The following is a 21,863-nucleotide window of genomic DNA, read 5'->3' as shown; positions in this document are numbered from 1 at the left end:
TGTGGTCTCGCTCGTCCAATGGCTGGTAGCAATTATACTAGGTAAACATATTCTTTCCATCTGCAGGGGAAAACTGTAAAGAGAGAAAAAAGGCATTACATTTTCATTGTCCTTCATTGCATTTATTGTCTTACAATATGAGTTGCAATATTTACAATGTTAAATAATTTTCAAATCAATATTTCCGGTGTTTTTAACTCAGCAACATTATTCAAAGGATAACAGCACCATGAATTGTAAATACAATTTGCAAATACAGTTCATAAATACAATATAAGCCATGTTTATAACAGAGCTCACCTCCTCAGCACTGTCGCCTTTCCTTGTATTGCTCCTACTTTCTCAAAGGTAGTCAATTTCAGCGGTCTCAAGGTGTTTAGTGATGAGATCCAGGATAACTTTCTCATTACTTGAGTCTTTTAAGTAAAAGTGAGATCCTGGAAACATCTGCACTGTGAATTCTCCACTCGTCATCTCTTTCCATGCTGTTGAAAAAGAACAATCCATGACCTATGGGTGGCAGGATAGCATAGTGGGGAAAGGAGCAGGGCTCGTAACCAAAAGGTTGCTGGTTCGAGTCCCTGCTGTAGTACTGCTACTGTACCCTTGGGAAAGGTACTTAACCCGAGATTTGCCTCAGTAAATATCCAGTTCTATGAACAGATAACATGTAAAAATTGTAACCTATGTAAGCTGCTCTAGATAAGAGAGTAATGCCAGTAATGTAATGTAATAATATGACAAAAACAGTACAGATGTGCCTGGGTTCTGGCGTCTCTAGGTGACTCCTGTTTAAAATGGAACAGGGGTATGTTCCCTGAACAGAAACAATCCCTCATGGTTTTAACACTTTCCAGTAAGATGAATCGATTTGCCCCAAAACCATACAGCCAGGGAAATTTACCCTGCCTGGACAAAGTTTAAATGTTATTAATTACTGCATTGTATATGTCGAGTTGCTGGGCAAAATTATCAGAATCAGACTTTATTGGCCAAGTATGCTTTTACACATACTGTACAAGGTATCTGACTCCGGTTCCAATGTCTCTCGAAGTGCTTTCATACAATGTTAAGGTGACAACAACAAATACCAGCCAACAGTAGTGGTACAACCAACAACAACAGCAGTGCGGGACACATCCATGGAATGGAGTAAGGATGGAATGAATGAGGTGTATAAAAATAAATATTAACAGATGCTGTACAATAAGTTACCAGCTCCTGCACAATAAGTTAGTGCAGGCTGTGGGTCTGTACAACAATTTGTTACAGACAACTATTGCACTGTGCTATTTTCAGCACTGGACAGTACTTTCACGTGTCTTTGGGTGATTTAAGCGATTAAGACCATTTTACTTTCATATCAGAATGACAGTTTATTTCAGTGTTTCTAAGCAAGAGTAGTTCTATGAAAAAAACCACTTGGTTTTTGATTGCCATTTTCTCAGAAAGTAAGTACACGTAATAATGCGGTCAAGTTGACATCAATACCATGCGCTGTGATGTGTGCCTGCGTGTGTGTGTATAAAATATCTAGAAAGCCCTAATATCTATTTTCAGTCACACTGTGAGTCAGGAAGGAAATCATAGTACCCTCACCTTGTAAGTCGTGTGGAATGTCTTCCTTTCCATCGAAACACGTAACAGGGCAAGACAGGAAAGGGCTCTCAGGCTTGGAACACCTGGGAGGCAAACAGGTAATTTACGGATTAGTAAATACGTGTGTGTGTGTGTGGGTGTGTGTGTGTGTGGAATAAACCACGACAAGCTGTCCATTCTCTCACTTGTATTGAGGGTGAAATGTATTGAAAATATGGTTTATTCTTATATGTACACTACTCATATATTGGGACACACAAATATCTAACTTTGTAAATATGAATGAATTGTTATGCTCCAAAATTAAAAGTTAAAGTGCACATGGTGTCTGAATATTGTCAGCATTGTCAGCTCACTTGTAGCTCTCCACAACATGGAGGTCAGCTTTTAGGACGGGTAAGAAAAGTTTCAGGATGTCTGGGTTGGCGAGTATTTCTGGAGGCGTTCCACCGACAGCAGTCAGCCAGTGGAGAAACTCGTCATCTGACAGTTCACTTTTCTTTGGAGCGCGCAAACGAGTCTCAGACTGAAGGGACAGGGAGAAAAGAAGGAGAAAGCTGTGAATTCAATATATAATACTCTAAAACTCCTACTCAACAGCATATCGTCAGGTTAGCCCTGACAAATAAACCGGAATATACTAACAACTTAAGACACCTGGAAGTAATGTTATATTCCACTCATGGCATGGGGGTGCGCTGAGATGGCCTGGACCCACACCAATGAGCTTTATTTGCCCAAACCTCTGTAAATTCTGATGCTGATACTGCCATTTACAGAAATTCTTTTCTTTTGCAGGTACTTGAAAATTTGTATGGCCATTCCACACCGAGTGAACATATTCAATGCAATCAAAGATCGAAAGAAATTTTAAAAAATGCATTAAAAATTTGAAAAATGGGCAACACGAGAATGCAAACAACAGCTATTGACTGCATCGTAGGCAGGGTTAGGGTTAGGCATTTGTAAGCTGCACATATTAAATATCTGCAATTTGGTTTTTACTGTGTGACACTGAAAACAAACAATTTTACTCACATAGGGAGCAGAGACGCCAGACAAAAAGAGGTGTACTGGCTCCAGACAGTGCACTCTCTTCAGATATTCAGCTGTGGCATAGCAGGTCATGGCCCCAAAGCTACAACAAAGAGAGGTCATAGCTGAGCATAACAAATATCACATTGGGTCAAATCGTAACATGTATCATATTAATGAAGGAAAAGATAGTTATTAATCGTGGAAATACAATCCTGCATATATCCATGTTGCAAAACATCCCTATGCTGTTTTTTCCTCTCCCATACCTGTGACCAAAGAGTGCAAAGGGCTTCTCCTTCAGCTCTGGCAACAGTGCACTGACAACCTCATCCACTATCTGCTGCATGCTCTGGGCAAAGGGCTCCTTTGCTCTGCTTTCTCTTCCAGGCAGTTTGACAGCGTAAACTGGGAGTGACAAAGATGCGTTATACATGAAACTGGCATTGCTGCTTTGGCTATGTTACACAAAATATAATTATTATTATAGTAAGATTACAATAAATTGTTCAATTTACTGGATTTGAAATGTTTTTTTAGTTGTAGATTCCTTTCAATATTTTGATTCTCGTTCTTTTTCAGTTTACATGTTGGTATGAATGTCTGTTCTTCTCTTTTCATTTTTTTGCACCTTCTTCCTTTTCCACCCAACTTAGAATCACCGGTTCTACTACTGTAAGCTTGCCTCTTAACAACTTAGAATCACCAGTTCTACTACTGTAAGCTTGCCTCTTTGCACACCTTCTGTGCCTGCACAGCATTGCTGAGGTGAGATGAATGTAGTAGCTGATACACTCTTGTACAGCCAGTGACAATATTTCGCACCGCAGGCCTTACAGTGAAACATGAAGTAAATGCCCAGAGGGTAAACAGCAGGGGAGGGGGCAGCAGTGTAGCATGGTGGTAAGGTGCAGGACTCATAACCGAAAGGTTGCCAGTTCAAATCTCCACTGGGTCACTGCTGTTGTGCCCTTGGGCAAGGTACTTACCCCAATATTGGGCCAGTAAAATATCCAGCTGTATAAATGGTAACATGAAAAACTGTCACTGTCAAAAAAAGTCATTCTGGATAAGAGCGTCTGCTAATGTAACGTAATAATGTAAACGCACCTCCACTGACACCATCTGACCAACTCACACCTAGGTATCCAATGAACCACCAGAGAATACCACAGTGGCAAGGTGAGTGATCCCTGGTCAAAAAAACCCACCTTACCCCAGCGAAACAAAGCTAATAGTGTTCCACCACTATGAGACCTGCTCTGTGCTATTCTGTGCCATGCTTTATCTTCAGTTATACCTTACTTGCAACTATAAAATCAGTACAATACATTACTACAGTACTATTATGAAGGGTTCCAATTACTGTAGTACTATTATGAAGGGTTCCAAAAGGAATAGTGATATTTACTGATGTTTTGATTATCAGCGGCTTTTTTGAATGTAGCCAATTGACTACTGGTGCTGGAGACAGTCATGGCTCCTGCAAGGGCCCATGAAACTAATGCAATCTGATACATTGAGCCTTAATCCCACTCTTCTGAGAAAACGAACCACGTCTGCGACAGCCACATTTAGATACGATATTTGAGCTTGCTAAAGATGCCCTTAGAAATACCAGTCTCTATAAGCTTTTTAAGGTTGGGACCCCCAGACATTGTGTTGCACACCTGTTATCTCCTACACCTATAGCATGAGGCAGTGCATTTGAGGTAAATCCTATGCTCACCTGCATGCCCACGTGACCAGGGTGGCTATGGACCCAGTGTCTTCCTGCCCACTGGCACTGACCTGGCTGTTACCTAGAGAGCTATGTACTACCATTTGCAGCTATAATACATTCACATTCACATCTACATGTGTTTTTTTTCTCAAATTATGATTTTTTTTGGGGGATGGAACTGAAATGGTATCTTCCCCTTCCGCACATCATCTCTGGCCACTATGCTGATGATGGACTGAAACTGAAAAGTGTGATCAAGCACTGTTTTTTTGTTTTTTTTGTTTGTTTGTTTGTTTGTCTGTAGAGAAGTAACAGTTATATTCTGCCACTACAGCGGGCTCTGCAGATCTTGAGGATTTAATGCCAAGGTCCCACCCTGCCTAGGAGGAGGCAGCCTTGAACTAGAAGGAGCTGAGCACAATGGGGACAGGTACACGTGAGAGAAGCTGAACCTTTTACGACTTGTACAGTTTCCTAGAAATGGTGTTCTGCATAACCACACGCCTCCCTGTGAGAATCTGGGTAGCACTGTGGCGTAGCAGTGAGGAGCAGGGCTTGATGCCTAGAGGATGCTGGTTCAACTCTCATAAGGGGCAACTGCTGTCATACTCTTTAGCAAGGTACTTCTCTCAAATTGCTTCTGTAAAATATGTGACTTTATGAATGGATGAAATTTAAGATATGTATGTCACCCAGGATAGGAGGGTCTGCTACGCAAATAGTGTATTGTAATACCACAAAGGTTTGGTTTGAAGATTGGCATAGTTGGATCTTATGACTGAAATGTGCACCTGCCTACCTCCGCCTGATGGGGATATGTGACCGAGAATCTCCTTCCAGGTACACAGAACTCTTTTGCATTTCTTTACCGACATACAACATGGTCATACTCGTTAACTGGAAAGGTCAAGGTGATCCCACTCATCACACGTGGCTTGAATGACTCATTAAACTAGACTTTAGCAGCTGACAATTAAAAATCACACCTGGCACAAACTCAAGGCAACTAATCATTCTTCTTGTGTGACAGAACATTTTATGCACTTTTGTTCATTCCTGCAGTGAAAAAATACATGCCCATAACCATTAAAAATGACCTTCTGAACCCTCTAAAAATCTTACCGCTTGAAAGCAGATGCAGTTAGAGGCTGAAACTTTCTACTCTCTCCCAGTTGCCACAGCTGATCATGTTCTAAGGAGAAGCTGATCAGCCAAGCAAACCAGTGTGGGGCCTCCATCCAGCACAGATTACCAGTAATATAGATCAGTTGGCCAGATACCCCTGGATCAATACATGACCTTTATCTTTTATGTGTCTTTACATTACATTACATTGAATGTAATTACATTACATTCCATGTAATGTATTTGTCTTGGTGCAACACCTGTGATGTCAAAGGATTCGAACCTTCAACCGAGCTGCTGATGAGGTTTCCCCAGCGTGCGTAATGGATAGAACCTCCACCCGCCCAGGGAAAGCAGAGTAGCCTCGCAGCTGCGTCGGGCCGTTTGCTGAAGCAGTTCACCACCTTTTCCATTCTAAAACAGAGATAGACAAGTGCCTCCTTTTAAAAAAAACGGTTCCCAAACTGGGGTAAATTAACCTCGTACCTGGATATTTCGGACTTGTTTTAGGATGTCCATGTCACTGCCATGAACACAACTGCTGTGCATGTCATCATACAGCATAGCCTCAAACTGTTCTTCCTGTTTTTTTTTTTTTTAAGATTATTTATCTTGATTCATAAGTTTTCCCAAAAGTGTTCCATGTTCCATACACCTCTGTCTCTTTTGAGCCAAAGGGGTTAATACAAGACAACAAAAATATAAAAATATCTCATGTTCATTTATGTAATCTATTATTTCTTTCTTTACTTCTCGTTTTCAGAGACTTCAATTCCAGCAGACTTCCCTGTCAGCTAACAACGTAGCGTTAAAGGGGAATTGTAGGGCATCCACACTGTAAGCTGCAATTAGCAATATAAAATTATACAAAATACATAAAAATATATGGGTAACACACTCTCCGCAAGGTCACTGTAAGTGACAAGTAGGCACAATAATGAACGGATTTGTGGTGAAAGAAAAGGCATAGCTAGAGGCGTTCATTCCCAGCGTTTTTGCAAGATAGTATCATTTTGTAGCAGCTGGAATATCAGAATTCCTATCGATTAATTTGAGAGTATTTTAAAATGCGACACAGGGAATACTACACTCAAAATGCAGTGGTAAGGAAAGTGTGTTTCCCCGTATCAAAATTTGCGGCAGTAGAGCATATTTTCATATTACTATTATAGCATTACTATTACTATTATAATATTATCAGCGTTCACAAACATCGTTATGACTTAATATAAAGATCAGCGACAATATAAAGATCAGCGCTGCTGCGCACTTGTGATTGGGTTACCTCGAAAGCATTCAATGGCTTTTACGCTTTCTCACATTCGCTTTCTCAGCTGCTTCCCGGTCGACATTACTCCACTCTCTTCCGGTTGAGTTCAGGCTTAGCACGTCAGCACGGTGACTGCCTTACACGGAACTGCCGCCAAATTCAAAAACAACTCGCAGCATTCGGATCCACTGCTATCCCTTCTCTCCTCAAAACCTTTACTGACAACAATTTTAACACAAATCATGCACATGAACAGAGCCTGAGAGAATAATTAACCATTACATAACATTATATTCAAAATAAATGCCCAAAGTACTTTGCGCAAAAAGTCCTTTGCATTTGACAATCCTCCCATTGCATTTACTGCTATCCCTATCCGTATTAAATAGCACTGTAGTGGTGTTAGCGCACGCCAGTCTGAAGATCCAGCGTAAAAAAAAAACGTCTTGTGAAGGGATAATGTGCCACCATGGAGCTTACAATAGTTAATTCTTCTTGTTTGTTTTTTTCTTCTGTAGCTTACATACACGCAGAGAAATTGCATTTTATAGAAATGTTTAGCGATGCTGTATTACTGTTAGTGCTGGACGTCAACAGTACATTTAAAAATCCATTTAACTGCATACATTTTAAATTACATTTCCAAAGAGTCCATGCAGAGTAAATGTGTGATTACATGAAAACAGAAAAACAACAGTATTCATACATACATTCATACAAAGTTGAAACGGTGTACAAGTATGTGAATATACAGTATGTCAATGATCCCTTTATATTACAGTGTCACTCTTGGAGCAAAGCTATCTGATCATTATAAATAACTGAGTCAACATTCATTTAGTATTGATGCTAATGCTCCTACCATATTAACACAAAAGGTGTTTTTTTTTGTTTGTTTGTTTTTTAATCCATAAGCAAAATAAATGAAGTGGATGCATTTGGGTTGGCATTTATTTAGCTTCCACTGAGCTGAAGTGGAAGTGTTCCAGGTCCTGGGCTGCAGATGAATGAGTCTGCAGGGCCCCACCCTGGATGGGGACCCTCTCCAGAGCCAGTTCCGTGTTAGCGAGGGGTCCCCCCACCAGATGCGAGGGGGTGCTCTCCACTGCCATCACACGGCCACAGAAATGCTGCAACACAGGGGACAGTCCCAAGTCAAAGACACGCCTCCATACAAAGCCGAGATGTCTTTAGGAGCAGCAGTGTGACGGCTGAGAGCATCAAAGAGGGTCATGGGATATTGTGGTGTGTCCTCGGGTTCTTTTTACAGTACCAGTCAAACTTTAGGACACACCTACTCATATTTACATATAGCAGCAGTGACAGTGGGGGCACAAATAATTGTCTACTATAGCACCACCTTGTGCCCAGTGAATACCACACAGGTTATGTGGGCTGTTGCCTTAGCTGCCAATTAATGTCAAATCTGGGAAGAGGGGAAGAGGCTGGACTTGAAAATAGAGAAAAATGTCTAATTAGACAATAGGGTGCCTTGACTTTTACTTTTATGACATCTGCTGCTGATAATACTAATCATAATGATCCAAATAAAATGAATGGGTGTCTATGCAATTTCAGCAGTCTTAGCGTGCGGCAAACATCTGGATTTACATGACATTGATACGGGATTTCTTGGACGACAGCAATGAGATTATTTTATGTTAATCCCATTCTCTAATTTATGAACAGTCTTTTAAGATGTTCCATTCTTGTGGTTTCGTTGACTGACAACAATTGTGACCTTTGCTTGTTGCTCAGTCAAACAATGTTGGATTGACCTTTAAGTCTCTCATTTGACCTACATTATATGAAATGACCTGAAACTGTAAAGATATACAACCACTTAAAGGGTGAAAGAAGAATTTTAATTTACATGGATGAAAAAGATTGTTAGTTGTTCCCATCACATTCTTATTTCTATCATGTTTAATACCCCAGGGAAATTTAGGTAGACAGAATGTGGAAAAAAGCACCGATGCATAGTGTACGTGGAGAAAATATATACTTGTACTGTACGTGTATGTAAGCAGTTTGCTGACACTCTAAAGCTTATGCTTATATTGTTAATGTTGCATGATCCACTTACTGTCGTATGTAAGCCAGCAATCTGGGTAGAGTGAAATACAGATTCCCCATTTTTAACCTTTGATCTGGAAGAGTTAATGGATTTTTCCTGAAGCTTTTTTGATTCCTGAAACACAAAAGTTTATTGTCAAAGAAAAGCACTGTAAACTGTAAAAGGTGCGCCCATAAATACCCCAGATTCATTTCATGCTTGTACATGATGTAAAATAATGTGAGATGGCAATATATTTATGGAATGTAAAGGAACATGGTCACCATTTACGCCAATTCATGATGCAAAGAATGAAAAATGACTCACCACCAACACCTTGTGGTTTGACGTCTTTGCCACAAAGTGGTCCCACGATTTCGCTGTGAGCTCCCGGTGTTTGTGGTTGGAGCTTATCTACAAGAGCATAAAAATATACCGAAGACGATCATAAAAAGCAGTAAAGTATTTTGCAGGGTGGTGTGTCGGAGGGATATGGCGATATGCCAAAGTCACATTAAGAAAAGGAAAACAACACATTAATATAATGGAATCTTGAACACAATACCCTTTCTACACAACTGTCAGGCTCTTTCTCCAAGCTTTAGAAACAACCAACATCGACACCACCACCCCACCAGGGAGGGTTTCTACTGGATACGCACCTCTGTGTACAGGAGCTGCTCCTCACGAATGTCCTGCTGCTTTTGACTCTCAATCATGTCCATCTGCTGTGTGGCCACTATCTTTGCTGTGTCCTCTGCCATTTTAGTAATGGCCTCCAGTGCCTCCCTGTCTGGAGTAACTGGTCTCATTCCCTCAGCTGCCAGATCTCTTGCAATCTCCTCCCAACCCTCCATAACCTGCAAACACAGGAATTACACTGAATGCATGAATTATGCATGCAGATGGCATGATGGTCATGATTTGTGTTTAAAATTACAGTTATGCTGCACTGAGATCAACGATATGATTGCAGAGTGTCTGCTGAACAATATCACAGAAAGGGTGGCAAAAGCATTCCCTAATTGTGTTTTATCAACTGAAACATCAGTGTCACATTTCCCATGATGGTCCTCCTGATTGACATTGGCATAGATATACAGAGATCAATAAATACTCTGAGCCCCTGGTGGCACTAGTCTAACTGGGAGGCTGTAAATGTTCTCTCAGTCTCTTAGTCTTTCTTATACTTGCCACAAAATACGTAACCAATATGAAATGTATCTAAAATCTGTGCAAAACCTCTATATATATATATATATATATATATATACATATATATATATATATATATATATATATATATATATATATATATATATATATATATATATATATGACAATTTTAATTACCTTAAAATCCAAGTATCTGCTGATGCTAGACAGGGTGACATAATCTTCAGTTGTCAGTCCAGGTAAATCTTCAAAACCTGAAAACAATTAATTCCCGTGAAGTTTGAAGATAACATTGCCCTGAGAGAGCTGCTGATAGATTCAGAAAACATACAGCATATCTTCACCAACTGCTTGCTTGTTGTCTCATTATGTTCAATATACCAGACCCTGGTTCCACATTCCGCATGTGCAAATGCAACACAACACAACGACACAACTGAACTCAGCTTGTGTAAATAAGCCAGACAGACCTTTCTCAATCACCGCATTGTAGTTTCATACACTACATGTTATTATCATTATGTTTAGAATTCGGGACTTTTACAAACATAGCATTCTATGACCTCATTACTCTTCTGTCTTACTGCAGTCTGTTTTCATTAATGCCAATTTTCTTGACTGCCTTTTCCTCTGTGTAATTTGTATTCAACGTAATGTTAAGGATTTAAGTGTAGATCCATTATACATCTACTTCTATACAAAACTACAACATCCTGAATCATCACTAACTTTAATGACAGGTGGATGTCATAAACCTACTTACCTACCTACTTGGAACAGTAAAATACTTTATAATGCACCTAAAAATTGTTATGGTATCCTACTATTATCATTGTCTCTGTGTAAAAACTAAAAAAATGAATAAAGACAGTACCATCACTTACCTATCTTACAGAAGATAGAAAAAATCTTTGCATGCAGGTGATCTGATCCATCCATTACTACAGCAGTGGGTCTGTCTGCAGGCAAAGGCAATGTCTGGTCCTCTTCTTGGTTGGAAGAGAGTATATTTGTTTTGGCATCTGTCCATTAAAACAATACATGTTTTAACATTTCCTCTCTCTTCATTCACAAAGAAAAACAAAACCAGGGACACGTGTCCTCTGAAACGTAATGTTGACACTTACGACCATATTGTTAAAATTTTGTATCATTTAGATATTGTTAGTATTTGATTTTACACCTTGGAATTCCATATGGTTTGTTGTAAGAGGTGAGACCAACAAGTACACACATTCACATTTTATTTTTTTCATTTATGACAACATTATGATTTAGCAGTTACTGAAAGTGGAAAAAAAACAGTGTAAGAAATGGGAAAAAAATGAACTTTTGCTTAAAATATTTACTCAAATATAAGGAAAGCACATTAGTCTCAGACTCATGGATCTGACCACTTGAGTGATACGGGACAAGAGCATTAATTCCACAGCAGGAGCGAGGTGTTAGACCCACCTGTGACAGTCCCCTGCTGGTCATGCCTCACTCCCAGCTCTCTCCCCTCTTGCCTCCATAACTGCACCAGGAGCACAGCTGCAGTCAGCCCCTTCTCCCCCCTCCAGGTGTTGATGTGGGGCAGGGTCTTGGGATTGTCACACAGCTCAAGTAGTGTCCCAAGGACAACACCGTGCATGTTACTTGGACCCAGCTGCATGAAAACAATAAATGAAATGAATTCACAAGTGTATGAATGTATGTAATGTTCCTCACTTGGGATACAACAAGAAACAGAACTGAAAAGCCCTTAAATATTTTTTTTATAATTAAGACAAAAAGAAGGCTAATTTGAAGGCAGCTTGCATCTGGTTCAAATCTCAGGGAGCTGTAAGACTCCATAAAATAAATTAAATTCCATGATAGTACGAAAAAGACGTGAGTTCTGGTTTAGCTATGCCGCTTCCTATCTGGCATACATACGTTCTTGGTTAGATAGTACATGTTAGGTACACATGTAAACTGTGATGTTAAAGACCTTATTGTCAGCGTGGTAACTGCATGCTCACTCAGTTTTATTCATGTTCATTTTGAGCATTGCCAAGAAACAAGGTGGACTGCACAATGTCACAATGTGATCAGGGACATTGACCATAGACATGCAGATATTATACAGATATTATATATTAAGGAAATAAAAGGACATTTGCTGAAGTTAGCTATGGGTAGCAAACAGATCACAATCATGTAGACTGCTTGGTTGTGTTTATTTTTATTATACAGCAAGAGAAGGTAAAAGAAATTAAACAGTTGTGTGTACTTCATTTGGATTCTCACAATTTTTACATAAGAAAAAACTTAGAAACACATTTGTTTTGTGGTATGGTGTTGCTTAAAAACAGAATATCAAATATATACAAATTTATGCTTTCGAAATGACTGGACTATACATATTTTGACATTTTACTTACATGGAGCAAATCAAGTAGAAGAAAAGCCCCCTCTTTTTCCAAAAACATGTCTTCTGTTGTGTCACAGCCAACAACACAGGACCTTAAAATTTTAATATCTCTTGTAAGAAAACACATATAGCATAAGAAAATTTCATAAACAAATCCAATCCTATTTTAACTTAAGGTTACTCACCAGACACAGTCCACAGTGGAAAGGATGAGTTTGTTGTGACCAAGACCACTGTAGAATTTATCAGAGCTGATCTTGAGGAAATGCACTAACATTTCCACTCCACCAGATCCAAACAGTTCCTGTTATAAAACGTGTACTTAATATTGGTAACGAGTAGCTTAGTTGTTAGAGCTCCAAACTCTTGAAGGACTCAGGCGGAACACTACAGTCATAACTTTAGGAGGACTGACAACCCAAGTTATATTGCAGCTACATCAGAAAACCACTCCAGGGCGAATTTCGCCCTCATACAACCCGAATGACAGTGAAGCAAAATTCACTGCAGTGGAAGCGTACTCTGAGAGAAAGAGTCCTCCAAACTAGGAGCCCACTGATTTTGCTCTGAATCCTCAAAGCCCTGTTTTATATCTTCTTGATAAATTCTGAATACAAGCATAACAGTTTAAGATATCATGGACAAAACTGTAAGTCTAAAATGTGCTATAAACCTGTAACTGTAAAATGTACAATCACAGCCCACTCAAAAGTGAATAACAGTTAAATATTAATTTATTTGAGTAACATGCAAGGCCTCTCACCTTTCTGTGGAGATCATTTTCACAAAGGACTGACAGAATTTGCTGAATGTCAGTCTGGGTTGCAAGAGTGACTGCATCCTCTTCTTCCTTGTGTAGTTCCAATTGCATTATAATTTCTAAGAAATATATATAATATATGCATCTGAATAACAAGTTCAAACACTTCAAAAAATTTGTTGCATGCAAGGATATTTCTGCTGCATTCACAAAATCAAGGGGAGGGAGTTTCCAATGTTGTATTGGTTGAAATCCACTGGATATATCATTGGATATGTCTCTTAGCTGTATCTTTCAAATTTTCAATAAAAAAATTTCAAAGTTCTTATTAAACCCCTCAGACAATAGTTTTCCACCTCTTTACCAAGAAACTGGGTGATGGCTCCTTGATCACAGAGGTCCTGGTTGATTGTTTCATTGCCCAGAGATGCCATAGCTCTTAGCAGCCTTACACACAAGTGCAACTGAGCCTTTCTGTCGCCCTTCCCCTCATTTTCTCGGGAACTGTGTCCCTGTCCAACGTCGGTATCTATTTGTGGCAAACAAAAATATGTAATAATATGTGCCAAAAGGACAATAACTTAGTTGGTTTATTGTGCATTGAACAATAAATGCACACAGCTCTAAATCTTACATCCACCTTAGCAGTAGACAGCGCTGTGATGGCGGATGGAGAAGCCTAATAGTACATCAGACACGGTACAAAAAATATGTTTGCTGGGTTACACAAGTTTGCCTCTTCACCTTGCTCTGTGCACCATTCCAAAAGCATCAGCAGATGTGTGTTCCCCTGGCAACTAATGTAGTCTTCTGGCAGCAGCGGGGCCACAGAGACCAGGGTGGAGAGGGCATGCAGCTGTAGCTCCCCCTGCTGGACGGAGTTCCAGCCATGGAAACCTGGCCTTTCACTGGGCCTCAAGTGGAGAAGCAGTGCAAGCAGGACTTGGCCCTCTCTGAACAGCTGTTGAACAGAGACACGTGATGCACATGGGCAGATGATGATGGTACACCGAGATTTTTTGTCCAACACTCATATCAGGTATTTTCATGTCACTGTTTTATCAATTCACATGCATTATTTTTCAATTATTTGCTTGTCACCAGAATGTTAAATGTTGCCTCAAATTCTTGAATTAAAGGTACTAAAATGAAAGACCACATACCTCCAAAGAGCATAAGTCATTTGACATGACCACCAGCATGTTAAACAGCAACTTCTTCATCTCAAAGTCTTCATAGTTAAAAGACAGCCTGAAGTTGCGAACTAGTGGGTTGTGGCTCTTTACTAGGAGAGAGAAATACTCCATCATTTTCTGTTGTAAGTAAAACAACTCAAAACATAAAGTAATAATTATCAACATGTTAATACAGACCATTATATTCCATTTGCTTCGTGAGGACTGTTGTTCAGAGCTATTTACATTTCCATTTTTACATGGTACTTATTTATACAGCTGGACATTTACTGAGGCAATTCTGGGTTAAGTGCCTTGTTCAAGGGTACAACACCTTGGAACTAACCTGGCAGCTTTTGGGTTAGGAACCCTGTGTTTAACCATTACACTACATTGCTAATCATGTTCATAATTCAGTGATATGTAATGAAAACCAGCCTTACTCTCTGGGAAGGTAGCAAACAAGGTGAGCTGCTTTGCTAATCCACTCTCCTGGTAAAGAAGTTAAATCTTAATTAGATATCGGGTAACACTGCTAGCGGACGCTTCCTTTTATAAAATATACAGAAACATTGTAGGTAGTCAAAAGCTAGCCTTTCTCTACTTACAATCAATGGAGCTTTGGGGTTTTCCGCCACTAGAGATGTTATGACAAGCAAATCATTCCTGAGTTGCTGATCATACTTCTGAAATCCATTCAAAAATTGGTTTAGCAAAGCATCTTTCAAAGACCTGTAAAACAGGGAATAAAATATCACATATGTGAGTGAGCTTTTTTGTAAGCATATCAAGCCGAGGGTTTAGCAAAAGGGGTACATTTTAGACTTTAATGTGTCCTGTATGATACTAGAAAATTGCAAAAAGATTTCCTCTTTTCAGCAGGATATGACATGTATTTAGAGAAAGCCATATTTCATTCAGTCAGTGCACTACCTTCTGATTGAGAAGGCACATAAACATTGCATTGCTAGAAACCAAACCTAGTAGAAGCCAAGCTAATCAGTCTAGCCACCTTGGAGCTGCTTATTTTTCTGCGAAAACATAAAAGCAGCTTCAGAAGTGATAACAATAAATATTGCTTTTGCAGGGATATTACTTTTTGATGAGCGCATACACATTGCCTTTGCATTGCATTGCAGTGTGGCTGAAGTGAAAAGCAAACACTGCTTTAAATAACAGTAAAGTAACTGCTCGTGAACATAGCCATTTTAAACACTGTTTTTCATTCTGCCCCATTTGCCATGCTTTTAGTTCCACTCTGTTTTTCTTTGTGCTTAATTTGAATTGATTTTACTTTACAATATACTGTACATTGATCCACTGCTACTGCTTTCGCTGTTGTCAATTAGGAAAACAATAGGGGAACCAGAACAATCGGCTATAAAAAGCTACAGTATGATTAAGTGTTCCCTATTTATGAAATTGCAGGCAGCCCAAGTACTCTCCATCTTTGTCAGCCGGCCCAGTTAATCTGCTGTTTCCAATTTGGTTTTATAGGAACAATAAACAAGACGAAACAAATTAGAAGGCATTGTGAGAGGCACTGCAAATGACAGAAAATCTATTAACTGCTTTGTGTACACTCAACAGAGAATTATGAATGCTCAACACACAATCCACATTATGAGCATTTATATAAATGGTTGTGCATGACCAAACATGCATGATTGCATGTTTTTTCTAATGTTGTTGATATATTCTTAATAGACAAATGACTCTGTATTAAGATATAAATTCCATGACTGTATGACACATTAACAATGGATAAATTAAGAGGAAAATTAAGAAGAAAATGAGAAATAAAAAAAAATCTACACACAAGATGCAGTCCATGTTGCTGAGTTGAGAGGTGACCTCATCTTTGCAGTCCTTCTCCAGCATGTTCCACAGGATCTCGGAGGAGCGAAACAGCACCTGTCCCGACGGGTCCGGCTCATTCATGTGAGAGCAGATTTTACTGGCACCTTGCGCCTTCAGCATTTTGCGACAGTTCACTTCTGAAACAAACGAGTTGTACGTTGACAATGTAGCTTTCTAACACTGGTGTGCTGACATGACAATTTGCCATAAATTTTAAAGGAATATTCACCAAGCAGGAGAAAGGTTTTTGTAGATCAGTGAGCAGAGCCGAAATTCTCCATCTTTGACTCATCTCACTCACAGAGATTTAGAATTGTGAAGGGGAAAAGCAGAAATGTGTGTGGGCCAATGAAAACACTAACAAAGCCTCGTACAGACTTTATGGGGTGCATGCATAAAACGTTATCGAGATCAAACTGAAAAGCAGATGCTGTTGTTCACTGATGCTAGAAAGCATACTGGGTAACTGTCCAGACACACTGCTGTCAAAGATGTGAGCATCAATCAAACTGCACTTACTCCTGACTTTACTTACATTTATTTAATGTGGCAAGATTGCCTTTGTGTATTTCATAATTAATCATTTTAAATAGAGTAAATGGTTAGGTTATACGACTTATAAAAAGAGACCTATTTTCAACTTGAAACCAAGTTTTTGGGTACTAAAACATTTTCAAATAAAGTTCCCAAAGTCTGAGCTACCAAACTACAAAAAGAATTGGCAACTAATTGATGGCCTTCATTTTACATTGCCATTCTTATTAATCATGACAAACAATAAGGCTAGGTTCAGAATGGCATGAAAGGAAATTTATCAACCTCTCCTGTCTGTGTTTCCCTGCCCACCACTGACACCTCTGAATTCATGAATATCAGGAAGTGACACAAAGAATTCAAGTCAAGGCGAAATGACTAAATCTGCCCATGCTGCTTGAATTGTGAACCTAAATGCCTCTTCTCAATGCACTTTTCTTCAGTGCCCCAATATGGCGTTCAGTTCCCAGAGTCAAAGAGCCTAAACCTGAGCCAGGGAGTTAGTTACCCGATGAGCTGGAGAGCATCTGAAGAGTCTGCAAAACTTGCAGCCTTATTGCCAGCTGGTTCTCCAGCAGGGCCATAGACAGCACCAGAATCTCTGCTATCCCACTCTGCTCCACCATTTCAACTTTATAGCCCAGGCTGATGGGGTAAGACCCTGCAGGGGGGCATAACAAAACACGAAACAGAATTTGCATGGAATTACTCATCACTGCTGAGTACGTACTGCTACTATCATACAATACCATGCAGTGCTATTTCATACAGTACAGTGCATGTTTGCCGATATGGTGAATATCACAGTTTAATTTTTTCACGTTTTGTACTTATCATGAGTTGCGATGTATTCTCCAATTTATTTAATTTAGGAGTAGAGTACAGGTGTGTACACATAAGTATACAAAGAGTACATGAAAAAAAAATAACCATATTCAAAAAGCCATCAAAATGCAACCACTTATGTGCTCGCAGTTGATGACTCGGACTACACACCTTCCACACAGTGTTTGGATTTCTTGTCATTGAAGAATGATATTATGGAAGCACAAATCTGAAGCCTCACTTCAGCGCTTGGAACTCTCATTAGGTAACCTGAAAAGATAAAACGTATTAGTCTCTCTGCCTTTCACTGCTGTGCAAGAAGCTATATCTGTGATATAACTGCATACCCATCTGAGAGAATGACTCTTGTACAGTCTTGGCATAGTTCATCTCATCTGAGGACTTTTCCTTCAGGAAAGGCAGCCTGAGGAAAAAGCAGACAGAATGTACAGTTTAGGTTAAACAGATAATAATGTAGCACAAAGACATGATTATACAGAACTACTCCTCATTTTACCTTTGTGCATAAATGAGTGTGAATTCTGTTAAGGCAAAAAATATTGATAAAGTAAAATTCGCTCACCCGCATATCTTCAGTATGTCACACATCACTGAAGTGTATTCAGGGCGACCTTCAGCCTTCTCAACACACAGGTTTAGAATTTTGAAAACATCTGCTACGTCTTTGAGAAGCTTCGGTGTATTAAAATTAAGGATAAAAGGGACATTTTTTTCTTCGGCTGAACATGTACAAAAAGCGCTTACATTTACATTTACATTTACTCATTTGGCAGACGCTTTTATCCGAAGCGACTTACAAGTGAGGCAGAGTACAAGATAATAAATGGTTTCATAGTATTTTACCCCTATAACTCAGTCACAGAGATAGGTTGCTGAGGGTGGAGAGGCATCTACTTTACACACCTTAATTACCGATTACTCAGTATTTAAACACACAAAAACAAACAATGTATTCTGGAAGTACTGATTATTCACGAGAGGGCAGTCGCAGTGGTTTTAGCTTAGCCTGCTGATAACTGTATGTTTTGTAGTTGTATGGGATCAAGATTTCTTAAGTTACAATAAAAACGTCCACTGTATGAGAGATGAGGCATAACTGAATTTACAATAGATTTTCCTTCACAAAACTTATTTTAAATAAACTGCTGTAAAATAAAACACAATTAAGGCAAAATAAGCATGAATTGAGGAACACAGCAACAGGAATAATTCTGAGAATAGAAAATGCTCACACAGAATTGTGTGAAACCAAGTGACAACTAATTAGAGCGCTGGGAATTTAGGCAGTCTGTATTCATTCACAAGGGATATGGCACTTACATGAAGCCTAACAACATGTCTATTCATGAAACATCACAATTATCATAACAAGGTGCCGAAAACAGATCAATCATAGAACAACTTGACCATAACTATATGAGCACCATACACAAACACAGGAATTGTGTGTGTATGTGAGTGTGTGAATAAATATACACACACACCACATAACAATATAAAATAAATTAAATTGGTGGATACAAAGCCATTTTGGCATCTTTTCAACATCTTCTTCAGTACAAAAACTTGTCTCTCTTCCAAGGTGGCCTAAAAAAACAAGACAGGAATGAATTATTGTCATTTTATAAAATTTGGATTTTATAAAATTATAAACCGCAATTGATTCACCAACTTTTAATCCCTTTAGAAAGTGACAGCAGAGTGAATTTCACAGCACTGCATCACTGGCAACAACTTCAGAAAAAATATAGAGAGAATTATGACGAGTTGGACCCAAGTAATTTTATGTGACAAGATGACTGTTGCACTTTTTGAAGGCTTGGCTTCAGGAGAATTCAGGCAAGAAAGATTCTCCAAAGATCAGTTTGACTTACTTGCAGAGAACATCGCTGGTTAATAAGTCAGTTCCAATTATGAGGAAAAATTCTGTTATATCCATCCAATGACTCAGTCTTTCCATTAACAAGAACAACACACTATAATCAAGCTCTCCGTCAACCCTCATAATTTTGGCCATAGGTCCTTTTCAATTGGATCTTACAGAGAGGTGGGTGATATCACAGCCCCCATTATATTATATATATATATTATATTATATAGATATATTCATATTCAATGTGTGCGTGAACACAGGTAGTAGTAATTCTAATTCTATGTACATGTTTGTATATGACATCTCAGGTCTCCAACTAAAGTCCTGACAAACTAAATTCCAATTTGTCTTCAGTAACACTTCAAATCACTTCTTTCTTCCAGTCATTCCTGTCTGCAAAGCTTTAAGGGGTTGAGCAGAAAAACTAAAAAGTCCTTGCTGGAGATAGAAGTTCATGCTTCCTGACATTTAAAAATTGCATCTCTCGAAGAAGCATTTTTCCATTATCTGTGAATGAGTGTGTTCTCATATTCATGGAAATTTTGAAAAATATTTTTTTCTGACCACAAATAGGTACATTATTATTTTGAAACAAACAAACCAAAAGGCAATATGGGCGGGTATGGTTAAACGGCACGCACTATCAGATCTGACTTTTCACTCACATTGTCTCAACTGTATACACTGGTCTAGACAGCTGAATGTACTTTTCCATTGTAAGACAAAATCATAATGTTATTAAAGGCAACCCCCCATTTTGAAAGTGTGCATTTGTAAATGATGTCTATTAACATATCTGCTTCACTTCGAAGTGGTGAATCCTTTTAGGAATCATCTTGTAATTAGTAGTAGAGCGCTACATGGATGTAGTACAGGGAGTGCATGGTGTAGTTTGTGTTATATTGCTGAAGTTATTTAGAACAACTAGTATTGTACATACAACTAAGTCAGGATGACTGAATTGAAGTTATCCCTGAACTGACATCACAGTGTTCTTGCTTTAAAAATTAACATGTTCTGCTAGGATTACTAAATCCATCACTGATACGACAAGTGTTGCCACTCTTTTAATTATTTTATTTTTGATTTTGGTCTCATGAATGTTGTTCAACAACCTGTGTTTCTGCGTCTTAGGCGCTATACAAAAAAAATATTGCTATTGTTATTATTTTTTACTGCTCCATTTGTATGTTTCAATATCTACGTTTATGTATTTATATGATTATAGTCTGCAGGATAGCCCTTAGCGTTTTGGCCGGCTTGGCAGCATAGCGACGCAGGGCACTGTAGTTAAAAAGAAAGATCCAGTTGCCAAGGAGCAGAGACGCTCACTGTTCCGGATTTCGCCTTCTACCGTACTAGTACGGCGGAAAATCAATTCTTTTGGGAAAACCTGGAGATTTACAACGGCCTGTACACAGCACACATTTACGCGTTATAAGTCGTCGATATACCAAAACTTCTTGGTGATTTTATAAAACGGATACTTTGTCAGATATTAAGAATACTTTGCTTTAATACCCAGAGAACTTACAGCCAACCTTACACGTCTCCTGGTACATCAAATTAGCAATAAATGTAGCTAAAGTTACATAGCTGCATAATACTAACTCGAGTACACATTTGACAAAACATAATTCGGAGAGAAAAACGAGTTATTGGTGGACACCTTAGTATAGTTTTAGTAGCCACAAAAGAGTCAATTCATTTAGCAGTGACGTTAGAAATTTTAATACTACCAGTAACACATGAATACAATTACCCTAGCTGGACTACTTAGCCTAGAAGCTAGCAATACAATACAACTTTTGTAAGTTTTGATCACTTACTGCATATGGATCCTCAAGAAGGTGTATCACATGGCTGAAGTCCACTTTGGGTGTTGGTTTTGGACTAACACCCTGATCAAAAAAAAAAAAAAAAAGAAATTTACCTTTTAGTTTGGGATGTAGACTATTGCCTCATTCTTAAATTAATATTAACGTTACATCCTTTGACCAAAATTATCTATTATTATTCGTGGTTTACAAACCAACTCCTCAGAACCTGTCGAAGCACGAGCTATCTCAGTGCTTCTATACGTGCTCATATTACTTTTCTTTACTAGCAAAATACTTAAGTGCTGTTGGCTTGCTAGATGGCTAACTAACGTAACGTTACCTCAAAGGTTTCTTTATTTCTCATCTTGAGTCTGGTCACCGTTATCAATGGCTTTTGTCCATTTGGATCCATGTGCAAGAGACGTTCTGGTCCCGTTCGTCTCAGAAGCAAACATTTAACCACCTGCAAACCTGCTTCTCCAAATAATAGTTAAATCCCATGAGATCGTTTCCATCAAAGTCGGCGGCGAAATACAAAAAGCAAGTCAATAGTCTGAGCGGAACATATTATGCTCACGCGTCCTGGTTTCTATGGTTACTCGAGGACAGGTACGGG

At 38.9% G+C, this 21,863-nt stretch overlaps 2 protein-coding genes across 2 annotated transcripts; both read right to left on the bottom strand.

Annotated features, from left to right (window-relative positions):
- Positions 1-6,851, bottom strand: olah (oleoyl-ACP hydrolase). Its single transcript, XM_036516015.1, has 8 exons — positions 6,768-6,851; positions 5,766-5,896; positions 2,904-3,042; positions 2,638-2,737; positions 1,956-2,125; positions 1,600-1,682; positions 301-485; positions 1-73 (listed from the first exon to the last, which is right to left on the bottom strand). The coding sequence occupies exons 1-7, from the start codon at positions 6,776-6,778 to the stop codon at positions 343-345; spliced, it is 777 nt and encodes a 258-aa protein (XP_036371908.1). The 5' UTR covers positions 6,779-6,851; the 3' UTR covers positions 1-73; positions 301-342.
- Positions 6,852-7,702: 851 nt separating this feature from the next.
- On the bottom strand, positions 7,703-21,640 carry LOC118769231 (cilia- and flagella-associated protein 69-like). The gene is made up of 23 exons (XM_036516273.1): positions 21,588-21,640; positions 21,257-21,328; positions 19,076-19,141; positions 18,117-18,226; positions 17,881-17,957; positions 17,705-17,803; positions 17,217-17,369; positions 16,134-16,311; positions 14,923-15,046; positions 14,758-14,806; positions 14,303-14,424; positions 13,884-14,100; positions 13,504-13,668; positions 13,143-13,258; positions 12,565-12,683; positions 12,390-12,471; positions 11,440-11,632; positions 10,869-11,006; positions 10,162-10,238; positions 9,471-9,668; positions 9,136-9,222; positions 8,839-8,943; positions 7,703-7,882 (listed from the first exon to the last, which is right to left on the bottom strand). Exons 1-23 carry the CDS (start codon positions 21,609-21,611, stop codon positions 7,703-7,705), a joined length of 2,751 nt encoding a protein of 916 aa, XP_036372166.1. The 5' UTR covers positions 21,612-21,640.
- Positions 21,641-21,863: the final 223 nt, after the last annotated feature.

Source organism: Megalops cyprinoides, chromosome 21, assembly GCF_013368585.1.
Source record: "Megalops cyprinoides isolate fMegCyp1 chromosome 21, fMegCyp1.pri, whole genome shotgun sequence".
Lineage (NCBI taxonomy): Eukaryota > Metazoa > Chordata > Actinopteri > Elopiformes > Megalopidae > Megalops > Megalops cyprinoides.
Note: the sequence above shows the minus strand (reverse complement) of the source record. Positions and strands in the feature narration are given on the sequence as shown.

What these genes read in the sequence shown, in the direction of transcription:
- olah (XM_036516015.1), bottom strand. An exon ending in CATCAGCAGCTCGGTTGAAG is followed by an intron (nt 3,043 to 5,765) that starts GTTCGAATCCTT and finishes TGTCACTCCCAG; the next exon opens with TTTACGCTGTCAAACTGCCT. An exon ending in TTTGCACTCTTTGGTCACAG is followed by an intron (nt 2,738 to 2,903) that starts GTATGGGAGAGG and finishes TCTTTGTTGTAG; the next exon opens with CTTTGGGGCCATGACCTGCT.
- LOC118769231 (XM_036516273.1), bottom strand. Translation starts at nt 21,611, where the DNA reads ATGAGAAATAAAGAAACCTTTGAG. An exon ending in GAAATAAAGAAACCTTTGAG is followed by an intron (nt 21,329 to 21,587) that starts GTAACGTTACGT and finishes TTTTTTGATCAG; the next exon opens with GGTGTTAGTCCAAAACCAAC. An exon ending in TTGCTGGCTTACATACGACA is followed by an intron (nt 7,883 to 8,838) that starts GTAAGTGGATCA and finishes CCTGTGTTGCAG; the next exon opens with CATTTCTGTGGCCGTGTGAT.